At 44.0% G+C, this 15,906-nt stretch overlaps 1 protein-coding gene across 1 annotated transcript in view; it reads left to right on the plus strand.

Moving 5' to 3' along the window:
- The window catches only part of LOC147706973 (cysteine-rich venom protein-like), a 422,922-nt gene that overhangs the window by 129,647 nt on the left and 277,369 nt on the right, over window positions 1-15,906 (plus strand). Inside the window, exon 4 of the mRNA XM_086925609.1 lies at window positions 12,697-12,842. Coding sequence (XP_086781735.1) covers window positions 12,697-12,842 — 146 coding nt within the window. The remainder of the gene's footprint in view (window positions 1-12,696; window positions 12,843-15,906) is intronic.

The raw sequence follows: 15,906 nt of genomic DNA on the forward strand, positions 1-15,906 counted from the left end.
TAAATGCTTTCCATTGACTACTAATAGAGGACATGTTATGGCTAAAAAAGCCATGGATATGTCAAGTGTGGTCTTAAACCTTTTACGCACAAGACTATCCACTAGGCCAAAACTGTGAGTATTCCGTACAGTGCATGTCCGACAATGGGAATTTCAGTGCCGGTAATCGAATACCAAACGGTACGAGCCATCAGGCTTGGTCACAGTAAAAAAAGGGTTATTCATTGGAGACACACATGTTTCAATCACACCTCGATATTCCAATTGATCAAGGATTTCTGCCATGGGAGCTTTCTCTTCACGTCGCATGGGGTATTTGGGTTGAGACTGTGGCATAGACCACAATGGAATCTCATGTCTGGGAGACAATGTGTCCCATCCACATTGAGTACCGTACACTGTCGGTGCAAGCACCTTAGCCCACTCTTCTGCAAAATGCAGGCCCTTCCCCTTTGTCACAGTATGTGCGAAAGCAGGGAGGATTACCTCCTCCCCTTGCGGAGCAGCCAGAACGAAAGGTGGGGGCCAACCTACTTCCACTAACAAAATGTCATAGGTAGTTGTAAGATTCTCCCAAAATACCCCTTTTATAATACGTTGTATGTCACCTTCAATTAAAAGGACTATTTCATAAAGTTTTTCAGGGGGAGCCACTCTAGTGTCAGCTGTCTCAACAACAACAAACATGTCAGTTGCTGTACCCTATAGAAATGGACGCAATGCTTCCCACACTACTGTAATTTCCGCCATGCTGTCTAACAGCATCAGTGCCCATGTCAGGTTCCGAAGCTGTGTTTTCACTATCTATGGCATATCTCACTGTTAAAGCTGCAATTTTCTTCTTCTGAAACTGGGGTTGAGGATGTTGAAAGTCGTCTTTCTTACCTTTACCGTAAGTCTGGTGGGGCTTCTCACGGCCTTGTTGGGCACCCCGACCTTTGCCGCTGTCTCCTCCACCGGTTGGTGATACAGATGTATCCTGTAAAGAGCGAGAACGTTGATCAGGAACTTGAAAACAATCAGGTGACTTAATAGTAGCACGGTCACGCAATTCATAAGTGCGCTCAGTAGACACAGGTATTGGCAAAGAAGGACGGGACTCCTGTTTGTTTCTTTTTCCACTGTTTCTTATTCTTACTCCAAATCTGCTTAGAAAAATCAGGGCGTTCGTCTTTGTTAGACTTCTGCTCCTGAGCTTCCTTCTGTGCTGCTTTAGCAAAAGGCTTAACACCCAAACTATTGGGCCAATGGTCTTATAAGCCGCCACAATGATTTTCAGCAACTGTTGGGGCTTATCGGCATCGGGAACATCGCACAGAGCATTAGTTACCTAGAAGTTTACCGCTTCTCCCTTGACATTAGCAAGAATGAGATTGAAAACAACATCAAACACTCCCACGAGTCTCATTCCCAATTCAACAGCCTCCTCCGCTCAGTGCTCATCCTGTACACGCTCAATGGCGGAGGGCAGGACAGCCAAAGACGGAGTGCCGAAGCACATAGTATAGACTGTCGCAAACATCTTACCCCAGGTTTCACAATCAGGAACCTCTGGTATTAACTCTTTTTGCAAGCTTATTGTAAGAATCATGTGTTTCTCAACAGGAGTAGTATTAGGAAATACTGCTTCCAGCTGGTAAAATTTCTCAGCAAGCCAAAAAGGCATATCATCCTTATCTTGGGGCCGCTTGCCCATAACTGAATTAACCATGACAGGATTCATTTTCATTCTGGCTGGTCCAGCTGGTTGCGCAGCAGCACCAGCTGGCTAGAGCTCAGTGCACTCCAAAAAAAGAGGCATAGAGCACACGTAACTCATCAATAGTGACCGTAAGGTAACGCGGATGCGGTGTGTAACTGGCCAAAACTGGATCCGAGGCCCATCCGAACTGCTGTGACTGATTGAGGAAGGGCGCCATTAAACCAAACTCATTACTGCCAGGCCAAAATAGGAATCTCAAGCGACCTATATGGGGTGTAGTTAATAGGCACGGCCGTGGGAGTATAAATGTGAAACAGACCAGAATCCGCATTAACTCCAGGAAAGGTAACCCATGAGTAAAAAAGCTCAAACGGGTATGCTACCTCAGCACTTACCACAAAAACTACCACCATGCCATCTACAGTGACGCCATACGTATGCAAATGAGTGCGGACGGCCACCCTACTATGTTGGGGGATCTCAACGTCAGCCATAAGGACACAATAGAGAAGAATGACAAAGAAATGTAGCACTAAGGGGTAGTAACTCAAAATATGAACCTTTTTAAATTATCAAGTCTGAATAAAATCTATGTAACTATAGGTAGGTTAATCCATCACAACCGTCAAGTGGAAACAGAAGTGAGGGTGTCGTAAGCACTACTCGAGAGTCTCAAAAAAAGACGACTACATTAGGTGAGCCATGTTGCAGGGATTCTGCTCATACACAGAACTGTGCACCGAGACCCAGGACCTCAGTGAATTGTGGTGGAAGAAAAAACTCACCTTAGTACCTAGAAACATCTAGCCGATTAGCATCAGTGTCACATTGGCTCTTCGTCCTATAGCAAAGGAACCAATGATTAGACAACCCAGAACATGCGACTTAGGTTACTCTCAGGAATGGTGGGAATCAAGAACACTCTTTTGTTTGTTATTCTCATACCTTTACACAACATGGGTAAAAAAGAGACACTGTAAAGTTTAAAATGTTTATTTTAACGACGTGCTCTAAAATGCAAACTTTTTGCTAACGTATGCAGGCATAGGATTAAAAATAATACGATCAGCATTGTTACAATTCCATAAAACACAAAAGGAGAAATCATATTATAATGATAGTGGAAACAGGTCCTATAATGCCTTGTATACCACCCTCCCAACCTAGGAACTATGTTTTATAATATTTGAATGTCTCTCAGGCTTGAATGGGGATTCCCATACCTCTAAGATCAGCAGGAGTGAATCACATCTGGATCCGCAACAGCTCTCTGTCTCTCTGGAAACAGAATCCTTCCAAGTGCCTTAAATCGTGTATGCAGTGCAATATTAAGGGCGCCAGAATTTCAGTTAACTGTAGCTGCTTGTATGTTGTGTCTAAGCATGAGCCGATCAGCCCGAATAACAGCTAACATTGTTTTAATAACCTTGGAGGCTTTAGCACTCACTGTGCAGACTAAGGTCGCAGTGTAAGTCTAGGGATGTTGAAAACAAGCCATTCTTCCATTGTAACATGTTGCACACAAGTCATGCTTCCGATTGCCTGTTTAGTTAGATACGATACACTGTGGCCATCAATTAATCTTACTAACAAGTGCTTTGATGCCCTGAGCAGGCCGAAAGCCTTAATATTTCAAAAAGATGTGGGTCAACTTTGGCAAAAGAGATGCTTGATCTTCAGGTGGCTCATTCCTCTTCGAAGATTCAGCTGCTCCTTGGACTAAATTCCTACAATATTTTGGGGTACTGGTCCATCATATTTTCAACATTTCTAGTATTACTGGAATTGCAGGGTTTTTCAGGAGCATTGGCTGTGGGTTGGTCAGCACCTTCCAGATGGTGTTACCATAATTTACCCACTCCATCCTCTGAATAATCTTTGGAGGTCTTCTGCTGGTCCTGCTGCTAGTTGCAGGGAGATTGCTTTTAATATTTTTGCTCTGCAATGGATGTCCCAGTTCAAGATCAAATGGAGCTGTCACTGCCTCATGTCCTGTTATGCCATGAACACATGGTGCATTTCTTTAGTGCACTGTTGCCTTGAGAGCTGGATGAGCAGTAGTTCTTGTCTTTCCGGTCTGAATGGCTTCATTGCTTGCAGCATGTGTTCCGTTGTATCTTGTGCACTCACGAGTGTGCCCTGGAGTTGTGCTTGGGGCTGCAATTGGTTGACTTTGCTGACGTACATGTACTGGTGGACCCGCTGAAGGCTAATAATACAGAGGAAAGAGGCGCACACGAAGTATAACTCTAATCTAATCAACAATATTTACAAGGCAATTCAAGGGTGCTACACTACAAGTATGTGTTTGGCGACACAATAACTGAACCAATATAGAGAATGCAGGTAACAACCTGCAACCAGTATGCACAATTCCTGGGAATATATAATTCCTACGTTTTGTCAGTTTCACTCAACTTCTCAGATAGTTACTGCACAGAAATAATGTATTTCTTTTGAACACATTTTTTGGAAAAACATCATCATGTCAGTGATCAATTGAAATGTGCCTTGGACAATTACCTCATTGTCATGCTTAGTACATGAGGATGTTTTTCCCAAAAATGTGTTAAAAAGAAATAAATTATTTCTGTGCAGTAACTATCTGAGAAGTTGAGTGAAACTGACAAAACCTAGGAATTATATATTCCCAGGAATTGTGCACACTGGTTGCAGGTTGTCACATGCATTCTCTATATTGGACCCACTGAAGTCCCATCTGTGCAGCTGTCCCCTGTTGATATATTTGCTCCTGGCTGCAGTCAATGAGATTCCCTAGTTTGCCTCTGCACCTAGTGGTTTGGATCTAGGCTCTGTTTCAGTGGAAAATCAGTTGGCTGTGTTTGCTCCATCAGCAGCTGGTATATGGGGTGGATGGGAACATATTTACTCTATCAATTAGCTTTAAGGTGTGTCTCTGGGAACATCGTCTGTAGACGTTGGGAACAGCAAGTTTAATCAACCACTTGAAAAATGAAAGCATCTTGCACTATGTGTGGTGCCTGATTTTAATTTAATTTCAAGATGATTGTTATCATACACACTTTTTAGCATTTTTTATATGCTGATATATTTTTCATGATGGGATTAGTTTGCTTTAGATAGCTTTTTATCCAACATATGTATGAGGAGTGGTTGTCATGTAACAGAGTTAGGCAGGTAAGAAAAAATGCTAATTTACATGTATGTGCCTCTTTCTTAAAGTTGCCTTCCTTTTGTCACATAAACTTTTGACACACATTTGCATTCATGATGTTTGCGATTTCTGAGAAATACCGACTGTCTGACATGGAAGAACTTTGTGAGAACACTATCACACTGCCTTGATATTATGAGCAAGGCCTTTACATGTGTGATACAAACGTGCTTGTTATTAGGTCAATATGGCAACGCAGCTATCTGAAGAATACAAACAATAGACAGCCTGATCACAATCATGACCAAAGGCATGGATTTGATTATATGTATGTATATATATATATCCTTTTTTCTGAATACTATAAGAGGAGACACTTCTTCTGACTTTGAGGTGTCCCTGCATGCTGAAGTTTTCGCCTAAGCACCTGACTGACATTTCTGGGATGGGTGTCCAGTTTATGACAAGATGGGGTCCTACATTCTTACTCACCAGGTAAAGGACTTAGATCATCAAGGAGGGGGCTTCTTGACAGACCATATATTTACACCCTAGATACGTAGACTAGAGTTTTCATCATAGTAGTACAATAGATTTTTATAATACTGTATATGTATGCATATATATATGTATATATACTCTCTCAACAAAATGGTGGAACTCTGTGTTTATATTACTGCTTTGAGTGCCTCATTACCTCTTGTGGCCCCCGCTTCACGGGAGCCGCTCACAGAGGAAGACTTTGCCTGGAGGCAGTTTGGTTGCTGGAATTGTGGGGACTCCAAGATCCAGGAGCCCGGGGAGAAAACGCACCTGTGTCCGCCCGCCCATTAGTGCCTCATTATCTCTCGCGGCCCCTGCTTCGCGGGAGCCGCTCATAGAGGAAGACTTTGCCTGGAGGCAGTTTGGTTGCTGGAAGTGTGGGGACTCCAAGGTCCAGGAGCCCCGGGAGAAAACGGACCTGTGTCCGCCCGCCCATTAGTGCCTCATTACCTCTTGCGGCACCCACTTCGCGGGAGCCACTCGCAGAGGAAGACTTTTCCTGGAGGCAGTTTGGTTGCTGGAAGTGTGAGGACTCCAAGGTCCAGGAGCCTGGGGAGAAAACGCACCTGTATCCGCCCGCCTATTAGTGCCCCATTACCTCTCGCGGCCCACGCTTCGCCAGAGCCGCTCGCAGAGGAAGACTTTGCCTGGAGGCAGTTTGGTTGCTGGAAGTGTGGGGACTCCAAGGTCCAGGAGCCCCGGGAGAAAACGCACCTATGTCTGCCCGCCCATTTGTGCCTCATTACCTCTCGAAGCCCCCCCTTCGCGGGAGCCACTCGCAAAGGAAGACTTTCTTGGAGGCAGATTGGTTGCTGGAAGTGTGAGGACTCCAAGGTCCAGGAGCCCGGGAGAAAATGCACCTGTGTCCCTCCGCCCATTAGTGCCTCATTACCTCTAGCGGCCCCCGCAGTGCGGGAGCCGCTTGCAGAGGAAGACTTTGCCTGGAAGTAGTTTGGTTGCTGGAAATGTGAGGACTCCAAGGTCCAGGAGCCCTGCGAGAAATCGCACCTGTGTCCGCCTGCCTGTCTCCGCCCTCAACCGCTATATCACTTTTCGCGGTACCAGCTTCGCGGCGTGCGAGCGGGCACGTGCCGGGGGAAGTCCGGGCCAAGGGCGGGCCCGTTTGAGCCCGTTCGAGACAGGGAGAGGCTGAGATGGGCCACCCCTTTAAGGTTTTGGATTCTAACGATGGAAGTACTCTTCTAGTAAGTGGGCTTTATAACTAATATTTAACAAATTGCTAAAGTTTCTACCACCGACAACAGTAATTGTATTGACCTAACATGACAATACGTGAGGACTGAGGGAGGAAAGACGCGGGATTAGGGTATGTGGCGGGAACCCTTGACCAGTTTATAACCAGGCCTCTTCTGTGCTTGCGCATGAGATTGTCATTACCTAACAATGCCTTTCCATGGACCCGGGACCTTCAAAGCGCTCGTCTTTCGGGAATATAATCAATGCACATTCCCCAGAAAGGCTGTGCCAGCATGTTAGTATTATGGAACTCCAGCAGGAGAGTGTAGTCTCACAGCAAATCCTGATCGCCCCTCCACCAAATAAGGAAGGAGATCCCTTGAATCCACCCATACTTTCAGGAAAGACTCTGCTGGATCAAATAAAGAGCACAGTAGTGTGCGTGGCAGAAGTCCACAAAGAGTTTTCACTATCTATGGACTTAATACAGGGAGAGTGGAAAGAGAAAAAGAGGAGGCACGCTAGGAGGCACACAACAGAAGGGAAAGAAACCCAAGACCTCCAAGTCAAGCAAACAGAGTGTGTTGTTATCTATGGACACACCACACGAAACTGCGCCTACCGTAATTAACACCAGCACGGATGACAATATAATTGACTTAGTGGAGCCAGAGGAAGTGCACTGGCAGAAAATAGGCGCCCTAGTCTCATCGTTATTGGAGCCACTTATGGACAAATTGTTATTAATTTAAAATAGACTTGTGAAATTGGAAGGATTGATAATGCCCACCTTGGGACGTATTGAGAAGGAAGTAGTAATTGGTGGCCGTGTAGATAAGTCAGTAGGGAAGGGTAGGGACCCTACTGCCCGCCCCAGTTTGAGAATAGCATCAGCAATGGGCCTGGTTGCCCACCCCATGGGCCCAGATAATCGAAAGGGATGCTTAGCGAATAGAGGAAAGACAGTTCTGTTAAATGTACAGGGCACAACCCACAGTAATGATAGGGTTAGGGACAAGCATGTGGTGAAGAATTTGCATCCCCACCTAGACTTACCCCCCACATGTACCCCTTATGTTGTTGTCTTGACTGGTGTTCCAGAACTGGGAGATGATAAAACTGAATCCTAAGACCAACTCAAAAACAAGACAACACATTGGCAAAAAAAAAGACCATTGCCCTGAGATGTAAGGTGTAAATTTCTCCCAGTAAGAAGAGTCAGTTGGGTAGGAGGTAGGACAAAAAATACAGCAGGAGACTGCATTGTCATTAATTTTAATGACCCCATGGTGGTGGACCATGTTTGTTGGGGCCCTTGGATAAATACACGATTACCTATCCAAGCTCGGAATTTAAGATTTTTTTATAACCCACCAGATTGCATACCGAATCTTGAGTGTTGTAATGGTCAAAGGCTAGTTTTGGCAACCCAAGTAGGCCCAGATGGGGGTGGCAGGGGGAAGGAATGATTCTTGGGTTGGTTTATTAGGTGGGGGAGACACATACGATCAGCAGGCAGTGACAATAAGGGAGGAGGTTGGGTTGGCTCTACCACTGCACAACAGATATGCCCCACTCCAATGGGGTAGACACCTCAGTGAATTGGATTGACTCAAGGGACTGGAATCAGGTAATGTGAATGCCCCAGTTATGACCTTGATAAACTTAAAACCACAGGCGAAGGAGTAGGCAAGACAAGTTATATTGAATATACATCAGCTTACACCCTGTAAAACAAGGACCCCCGGAACTGAGGCACCACGAAGTACTGAGAAACTTAGTGCAGGCCCCTGCCTCAATGTAGATACAATAGGGAGCACTATTGAATTAGTATACTGGAACGTTGCAGGCCTGGCATCCAAATTTCAGAATCAGGAGTGGCTGGAACATATTAGAAAGTTCCAAATAATATGCTTCCAGGAAACCTGGGAGACAGACCATACTAATTTTCATCTAGTCAGGTACAAATCTTTCTGGATACCGGCAAGTAAATCTATGGCCAGAAGAGCAAGGGGAGGTCTCTTAATATTAGTAGATGTGTGCCTGGGAGTGAGATTGGTTGACTTAAAATGGAACTCAGAGGATCTGCTAGGTCTCTGGTTTAAAAATAGGGATTTCAACATAAACCTGATGAATTTTCTAAACTCAAGAGGCTCCAGAGCGAGGGAGCTGGATGAGAGATTAAGTCGCCTGAAGGAGCAAAAGCAGGGTACAACAGTGGCCAAGCTTTTAGTGGTGGGGGACTTGAACTGCCATTTGTGCCCAAATTTGTTACCGATTAAAGAAGACTGGACCTCCTGTAATTTTGAGGAGGGATCGCATTTTGAGCACACATTGGAGGGCAGGGAATTGAGTAATTGATGAGCAAACAGTTGCTCGAACACACAATGGACCTATTGGTTGTAGACCCTAACAAGCGGGTAACTCCCACTTTTAAAGGAAGGGGTTGTAGCCCCTTCATTGATTATATTTAGTGTCTCATTTGTTAAAGAAAAGGGGACAGGGTTTTTCAATAGAATTGAGTGGCTTTAGTGACCACAATCTCCTAGAACTGTCCTTATTAGCACAAAATGCAAAGAGGCAGACTAAGAGGGAGGTAGGCTCAAATGTAGAAAAGATCACTGATCAGGGCAGGCGCTTGAAATGGGCGAGAATTAATGGAGAAGACTTTTATAGATCTTTAGTAAAAGAGGGTGGACTGCTTTCAGAGAAATGTTTAGACCTATCAGTGGAAGGGTCACGTTTAGTGGTCGCTTTCGAAGAAATGGGTCAATTAATAGACGCCCTTTTAAAAGCAAGGGGACAGGAAAAGCCTAAAAAGGATCCTAGATGATTTGATAAAGCCTGCTCCCCGCACATATAAATTTGAGAGCTGCCCTGAGGTCCAACCCAAGGGATAAACAAGGGGTGATGCATTGTAGGCTACACTACAAGCAGGAACTAAATCAACGAACGAAGGCCCTCCAAACTCAAACTTGGGAGGACCTAAGAGGAGCAGCCGAAAGGAAGGACACAACCACCTTTTTGAAGATTATTAATAATCCCTGCTTCCAAGATGTAAATAGCCCGCAGATAGGATCTAATGTTCTTCCAGAACAGTGGGTGGAGCATTTTAGAAGGCTTTACAATCAAGGGCACAAGGAGCAACCGGATAAGGGTGAGGCGCCGGGGCGGTGGAACGTAACACTTGAATTTTCATTAGAGGAGGTTACGGTGGGTTTCCAGGGTCTCACTAAAAATAAGGCACCGGGACCGGATGGGATTCCGCCTGATCTCTACCTAAGTAAAGTGGATCTGTGGGCTCCAATTTTAACAAGAATATTAAACGCAGCTATAGCTACAGGGCTTCCCCGCTCCTGGTCCTCTGCCACAATAGTGCCCATTTTAAAAAATCCCCAGTGTTATCTCCAATCTCCCTTATAGACGTCACGGCCAAAGTTCTGGGGCGTGTTGTCTTAAATCGCCTGATGATTTGGGCTGAGGACCAAAACATTATTACTGATGTCCAGTATGGATTTAGGGCTAATAGGTCAACCACAGATCAATGCCTAAACCTATATCTATTGGTGGCTAAATACACCATTGCTGGTACCGAAAAGGTTTATTTAGCCTTCATGGATCTCACTGCAGCATTCAACTGTGTTAATAGGGAGAAGCTTAAGGGATCTATTGAGTAATTTAGGGGAAGATCAGGACCTCATAAAAATCTCAAAAGCCCTACACTGGAACACGACGGCCAATGTAAGATATAATTTGTTGGGTGGATGCTTTGACTCCTTTACTTGTACGAGTGGTGTGCAACAACGGTGTTTTCGGGCAACATTTTTGTTTTCGTTGTATGTAAATGGTCTAGAGCAAGCCCTATTAAGTCTAAATGTGGACTCTCCAAGAGTAGGTAGAAGAGCAATCCCAGTCCTACTCTATGCTGATGACGTGGTATTGTTGGCACATACTCCACGGGGACTACAGACATTAATAGATGGCTTCGTGGATTTTATCAATAATTTAGATTTATCTGCCAACCTAACTAAGTCGTACGTCATGGAAGTAGGGCTAAAGCCAAGGAAATGTTTTAATTATAGAATAGGTGAATATAAATTAGAGAAGGTGCAGTCCTTTTCTTATTTGGGTATTTTATTTGACGGGAATTAAAAATTTAAAGCATTACTGGAGGAGCGTTGTAATAGGTTATTGTCAAGCACAGGGGCAATAATTAATTTTGGTCGCAGATTGGGATGGTGGTCCCCAGACCAAATGATGAACTTATATAACTTTATTTGCTACTCCAAGGTGGCATATGGAGGGGAACTCTGGGGTTTCGCCAATTTAGATAAATTGCAGGTAGAGGAGAACAAATACATGAGAAGGCTCCTTAGGGTCCCAAATGGTGTCCCTGCCTATATTGCCCATGAAGAACTGGGGGGGCCTTTATAGAGGATAGGATTCAGGTCAGACCCCTGTTAGCATGGCTAAAGATTTGGTACAACCCGGAGGCTGAATTGACCAGGCAAATAATTATGGATTGCCTCGGCAGGGATAAGGGAAAGGACATTCCATGGCTAAAGTCTCTGAAGTTCGTTTTTGAAAATATTGGCTGTAAGGACCTCTTCTCAAACCCGGCCGAAGGTGTAGGCCGGGATAAGGCTAGTGTGAAGAATAGGTTCAATACCTATAAAACTGCCTCTAGAGAGGAGAAGGAATAGGAACAGTCAGTTAGAGCTTACAGCCTAGTAAGGTCAAGCGAAGGAATGGAACCATACCTTGCCCTTATATACAACGTTCAGGATAGATTTTTAATAACAGGTAGGTTTTAGGCTCAACATTTTACATTATTTATTAACTGAACCAGCAGGTTTTATCAATCATGTAGAGCCAAAGGGTCCCTGTGGCTGCGATCAAAGATCTCTGCAGGATACCCTACATTTTGTATTATTATGCCCTTTATTTATTGCCCATGCACCTGTATCTAATAAACTTGTTGAAGAAAATGAAATTTAGGCATGCTAAGGTTGCGCTTTTACACTTACAAATGGCGCGAGATACTCTGACCTTGCTTTCCATCACAAGTTTTTTGAAGTTAGCACTCAAATTAAGAGAGACAAGAGGATCTGTGGAAATGAGTGGGGGTTAGATAAAGGGATCAATGAATTGCAATGAATTATAATGAATACTTCTGTGCCCTTTTTCTCTTTTAATTTCCCATTTTGTATAGATGACAAGAATATGTGTATTATTAGCATTCTTTTAATTGTACTTTTATGGTGTTTTTTATCATTCCGAATATAGAAATTGACTTACTTAGTTACTTACTGCTTTGACACTCATTGTAACCTTTGTCTTCTTCAGTCTATTAATACATGTAGCATAAATCTTCTATACAGGAATCACTATGGTTCAACAAATATCACAAAATGTCCCTTAGTGTAGTCTATGTATATTTCTCTGAGCAAAAGAAAGCAAAAGTGACTAAGAGAAAAGTCCTAGGTCTGTCACCACGATTCCTGAGGGAACAGAGATGTCATGTTTAGTACTTACCAGGACTGTTCACCCCCTGCCTGAGCCTAGGGAGGCTAACAATGGCACTGTGAGGTAGCAGGTGCAAAAGATAACATATCCAATGGCGATGCATGGAATCAGTGTGGCACCATCCTAAGATTATATCATCCGCAAATGTGTGGTTTCTACTGATTAGTGGAAACTACACAACACTCAGGAATGGTCAGCATTTCTGGGTCTACAACTACTATAGAGCAATTGATCTTGCTCAGAAGATACTAGGTATGATTCACTATGATTTTTGAGTGCTTGTGTCTTATTTTCTGCAATACCCCTGGCTTATCTATGGAATGGCTGCAAAAGCCAGTGTTTCTCCTCATTTACCTCCAGCTTCCTACTGAAATCGTGGAATACACTGTAAGTACTACAAGAGTAAGTTGCAGTAAAATATTTATAATTAGCCCCATGAATGGGATCATATCACAAGCTGGCAGCAAAGCTTAAACAAGTGATGCAAAATAAGCAGATGGCAGGATACTGCTTAAACCAGTAGGGTTTCTTTATAAATGTTCACATACTCTTTTTATTTTGATTCTCGTTCTTTGTGCCATCCCTAAATTAGAAACTCAATGTGGTGCACTAATGTACAGGGCAAATTATGCTGCCTCTTGGGAACACGTAATTAAGGCCTGGTATAGTCAAGAGGAGAATTTCAATTATGGAATTGGACTACGACTTCCGTATGGCTGGATCGCTCACTACACCCAGGTATGAAGTAAATGCTCATTTTAATTTATCATTGCATGCGTTCTTCATAAAGTATTAGCTAAAATTAAAGAAAATTGTCTCGAAGTCAAATGTTAATACATGCTCTGCAACGTTTAGATCTTGCTTTATAAATGTTAATTAATGAGAAAGCCAACAGTTCTTGTCAAAATGTTTGTGGAGGAACTTTTTATGCCTAGAAGATTGAAAAGGATAATCCTTCTCTTTTTTAAAAAGCCCAGTGTAATGAATTAATGTATTTGATGACAAGCAATTAAATAATTAGTCGGGTGACAAGGCAAAATTAATTTTTTCTGGCTCATGTTTTAATTCCAAACACTCACATTTCAATCCCGGTATCAATGGTTTGTGGTCGGTGTGAATCACAAATGGCTGGCCATAGAAGTAGAGATAAAAATGACGAAACCCCCAGTGAACAGCGAAGGCTTCTTTTTCAAAGTTTTGCTGTTCAGTTTTAATCAAGGCTCTTATTGCATATCCTATGGGAGCCCATCCTCTATCATCCTGTTTCTGAGACAAAACAGCTGTTAGGCCAGTGGGACTGGCATCCACAGACAACTCAGAGTTGAAGATCAAAGTATGCCAAAGTGATTTGAGCAGACAAAGCTTGCTTTGTTGCAACAACGCTTCTTCCAGGGAAGTCCCCCACTCCCACACTGCACTGCCCTTGGTTAGTTCTCTAAGGGGAGCAGTGTGAGCAGTGAGATTCTGAATAAATTGGCCAAAGTAGTTAGCCAAACCCAGGATACTTCGAACATCACTGATGATAGTCGGGCGGGGGCAGATTGAATGTCCTTAACGGTTGCAGGGTCAGGCACAACCCAGTGTTCAGGGAAACGGTATCCGAAAAATGCCAGCACTGTCCAGAGGAATGTACACTTCTCCCGAAAACGAGTGAGTTCAATTTCGTACAGTCTTCGAAACATTGCCGGCACCCAGTACAGATGTTTCTCAATGGATGCAGCATGCATCAAAATGTCATCACTGACATTAATGACCCCGACCAGTACTGCCAAGACCCCTCTAATTGTATCCTGAAAAACTTCAACAGCACTGGAGATGCCGAAACTCAGGCGATTGTATCTCCTCAAACCCAGGTGTGTGGAAAGGTAATGATGGTTGTGATTCCTGAGCCAGCATCAACTGATGGTGCCCTGTCTGCAGGTCCACCATGGAACCATATCTCAATCTACTGACTTCTGCCACAATGTTATTAACAGTAAGCATCAAATGGTGTTCTGGTTGTATAGCCATATTGGACAACTTCAGGTCCAAACAAATTCTAACTTTGCCAGGTTGTTTGGGTTTATGAGCCATGGCAATCGGTGACTCTTACTGGGTAGGGCCATCCACCTTTTCATTGATGTCCACCAGTTCAGCTTCCTCAGCCCACCTTCGGGCACAGATGGAATGCTTCCCAGCACTGTTTTAGTGCCACAGGCTGTATCAAGTCATCAATATGAAGATATATGAAATGATCATTGAGACATCAAGTCCCAACAAACACTTGTGAGAATTCAGCTACCAAATCTTTTACGCTCCCCAGATGTCTACTGAATGTGAATGAGACCAGCTGGAGACGTTCTGCTGTCCTGCAGCTCAGCAGCATTCCAGAGCCTGTTTTGGTAACATACACTTTCGTCCTGGTGGAATGGTAGAAACAGGATTGTGAGATATATCCATTGTGAGGACTCCTGCTGGCAGGAGAGACTTGGTAGACCCATAGGCAAATGCTTGAGTGGCAGTGGGAGGCAGTAGTGGGATCAGTGGGAGAGTTTGCAATATAAATTGGGCAAAAATGTTAATTGAAGCTCCCATATCAATCAAAGTCGGAATCTTACGTCCCAAAAGGAGGATAGTGCACCTTGGAATGCACCAGGGGGGGCTGCTCACCCAACTATATGGCATGAATGGCATGCATAGCTCCTTCCACCTCATCATCGTTCATGTCCTCTTCCTCGTCGAGGGCTCCTGGTGTGCTCATGACATTGACTTTGGTTTAGAGCCTTTGGGAATAGTAGAAGAACAGCAGACTGTGGCAACATTATTCAGTTTGTTACATTCTGAACACCTCTTCCTGATGAGGTTATGGATATGTGTAGCATGCCTTGGGAGCAGCAGTAGACTTTGGACAGACTTTCTTCCTTTTCGCCCCCATCATCACCATTGCGTTGACAGGCTCTGTCTTCACCTGTCCTTGTAGGGCTGCCTCCAAATGGGCAGCATGCACCTTGGACAATCCATAGTGAGCATGTCAGTCAATACATATCCTGGAGACTTGCAGAATGTTCTCCATGAGCTTCACTGAGGCTCACCCTTGTATGAACTGGGCTTGAACTTCGTCAGCAGAGTCCAACAGCATGCATATGCTGGCAAGGTCTCATAAGCGAGCTTAAAAGGTGTCTACAGATTCTTCTGGTAGCTGCCTGGCCTGGGGTAGCAGGAATCATTAATGATCAGGATTGATGAGAGGCTCACAATGTGCCATGAACAGCTACCTTCAAAGTAGCATATTTGAAGGGTGGTCCAGCTTCCAGCACAGATTTGACAAGTGTGTGAATAGCGGCACCCCCTAAGTGCAGAAACATGGGGCATCCTCTGTCTTGGTCTAGGGCCACTGCAGCAAAGTATGTCTCTAGCCACTCCACCCAGTCTTTCCACTGTGCCGTTTGCACAGATGAGGGACTATCTATTGCAAAAGGCTTGAGGGCAGCTATTCAGGCCAAGGCAGCTGGAAGTGTAGACAAAATGCAGGAACAACACCATTAGTCAGAACTGGGTGCACATGAAAATTATTGAGATTGACCCAGGACTCATAAGCAGAGGTACACAGGTGCCATTACCGAATCACTGACAGAATTTCGATTTCTAAAAAATCGACCTACTATAACATCGAGTCTCTAATATCGATAGCACTAATATCGACACCCTATACTTAACATGAAAACTACAATAATATCGAGCAAACTATATCGATGCACAAAAATATCGTCTACACAAATATCGTTAGCATTATTTTCGAATACAATAATATCGACACTCAATA

Source organism: Lissotriton vulgaris, chromosome 6 (assembly GCF_964263255.1).
Source record: "Lissotriton vulgaris chromosome 6, aLisVul1.2, whole genome shotgun sequence".
In the NCBI taxonomy this organism is placed as follows: Eukaryota; Metazoa; Chordata; class Amphibia; order Caudata; family Salamandridae; genus Lissotriton; species Lissotriton vulgaris.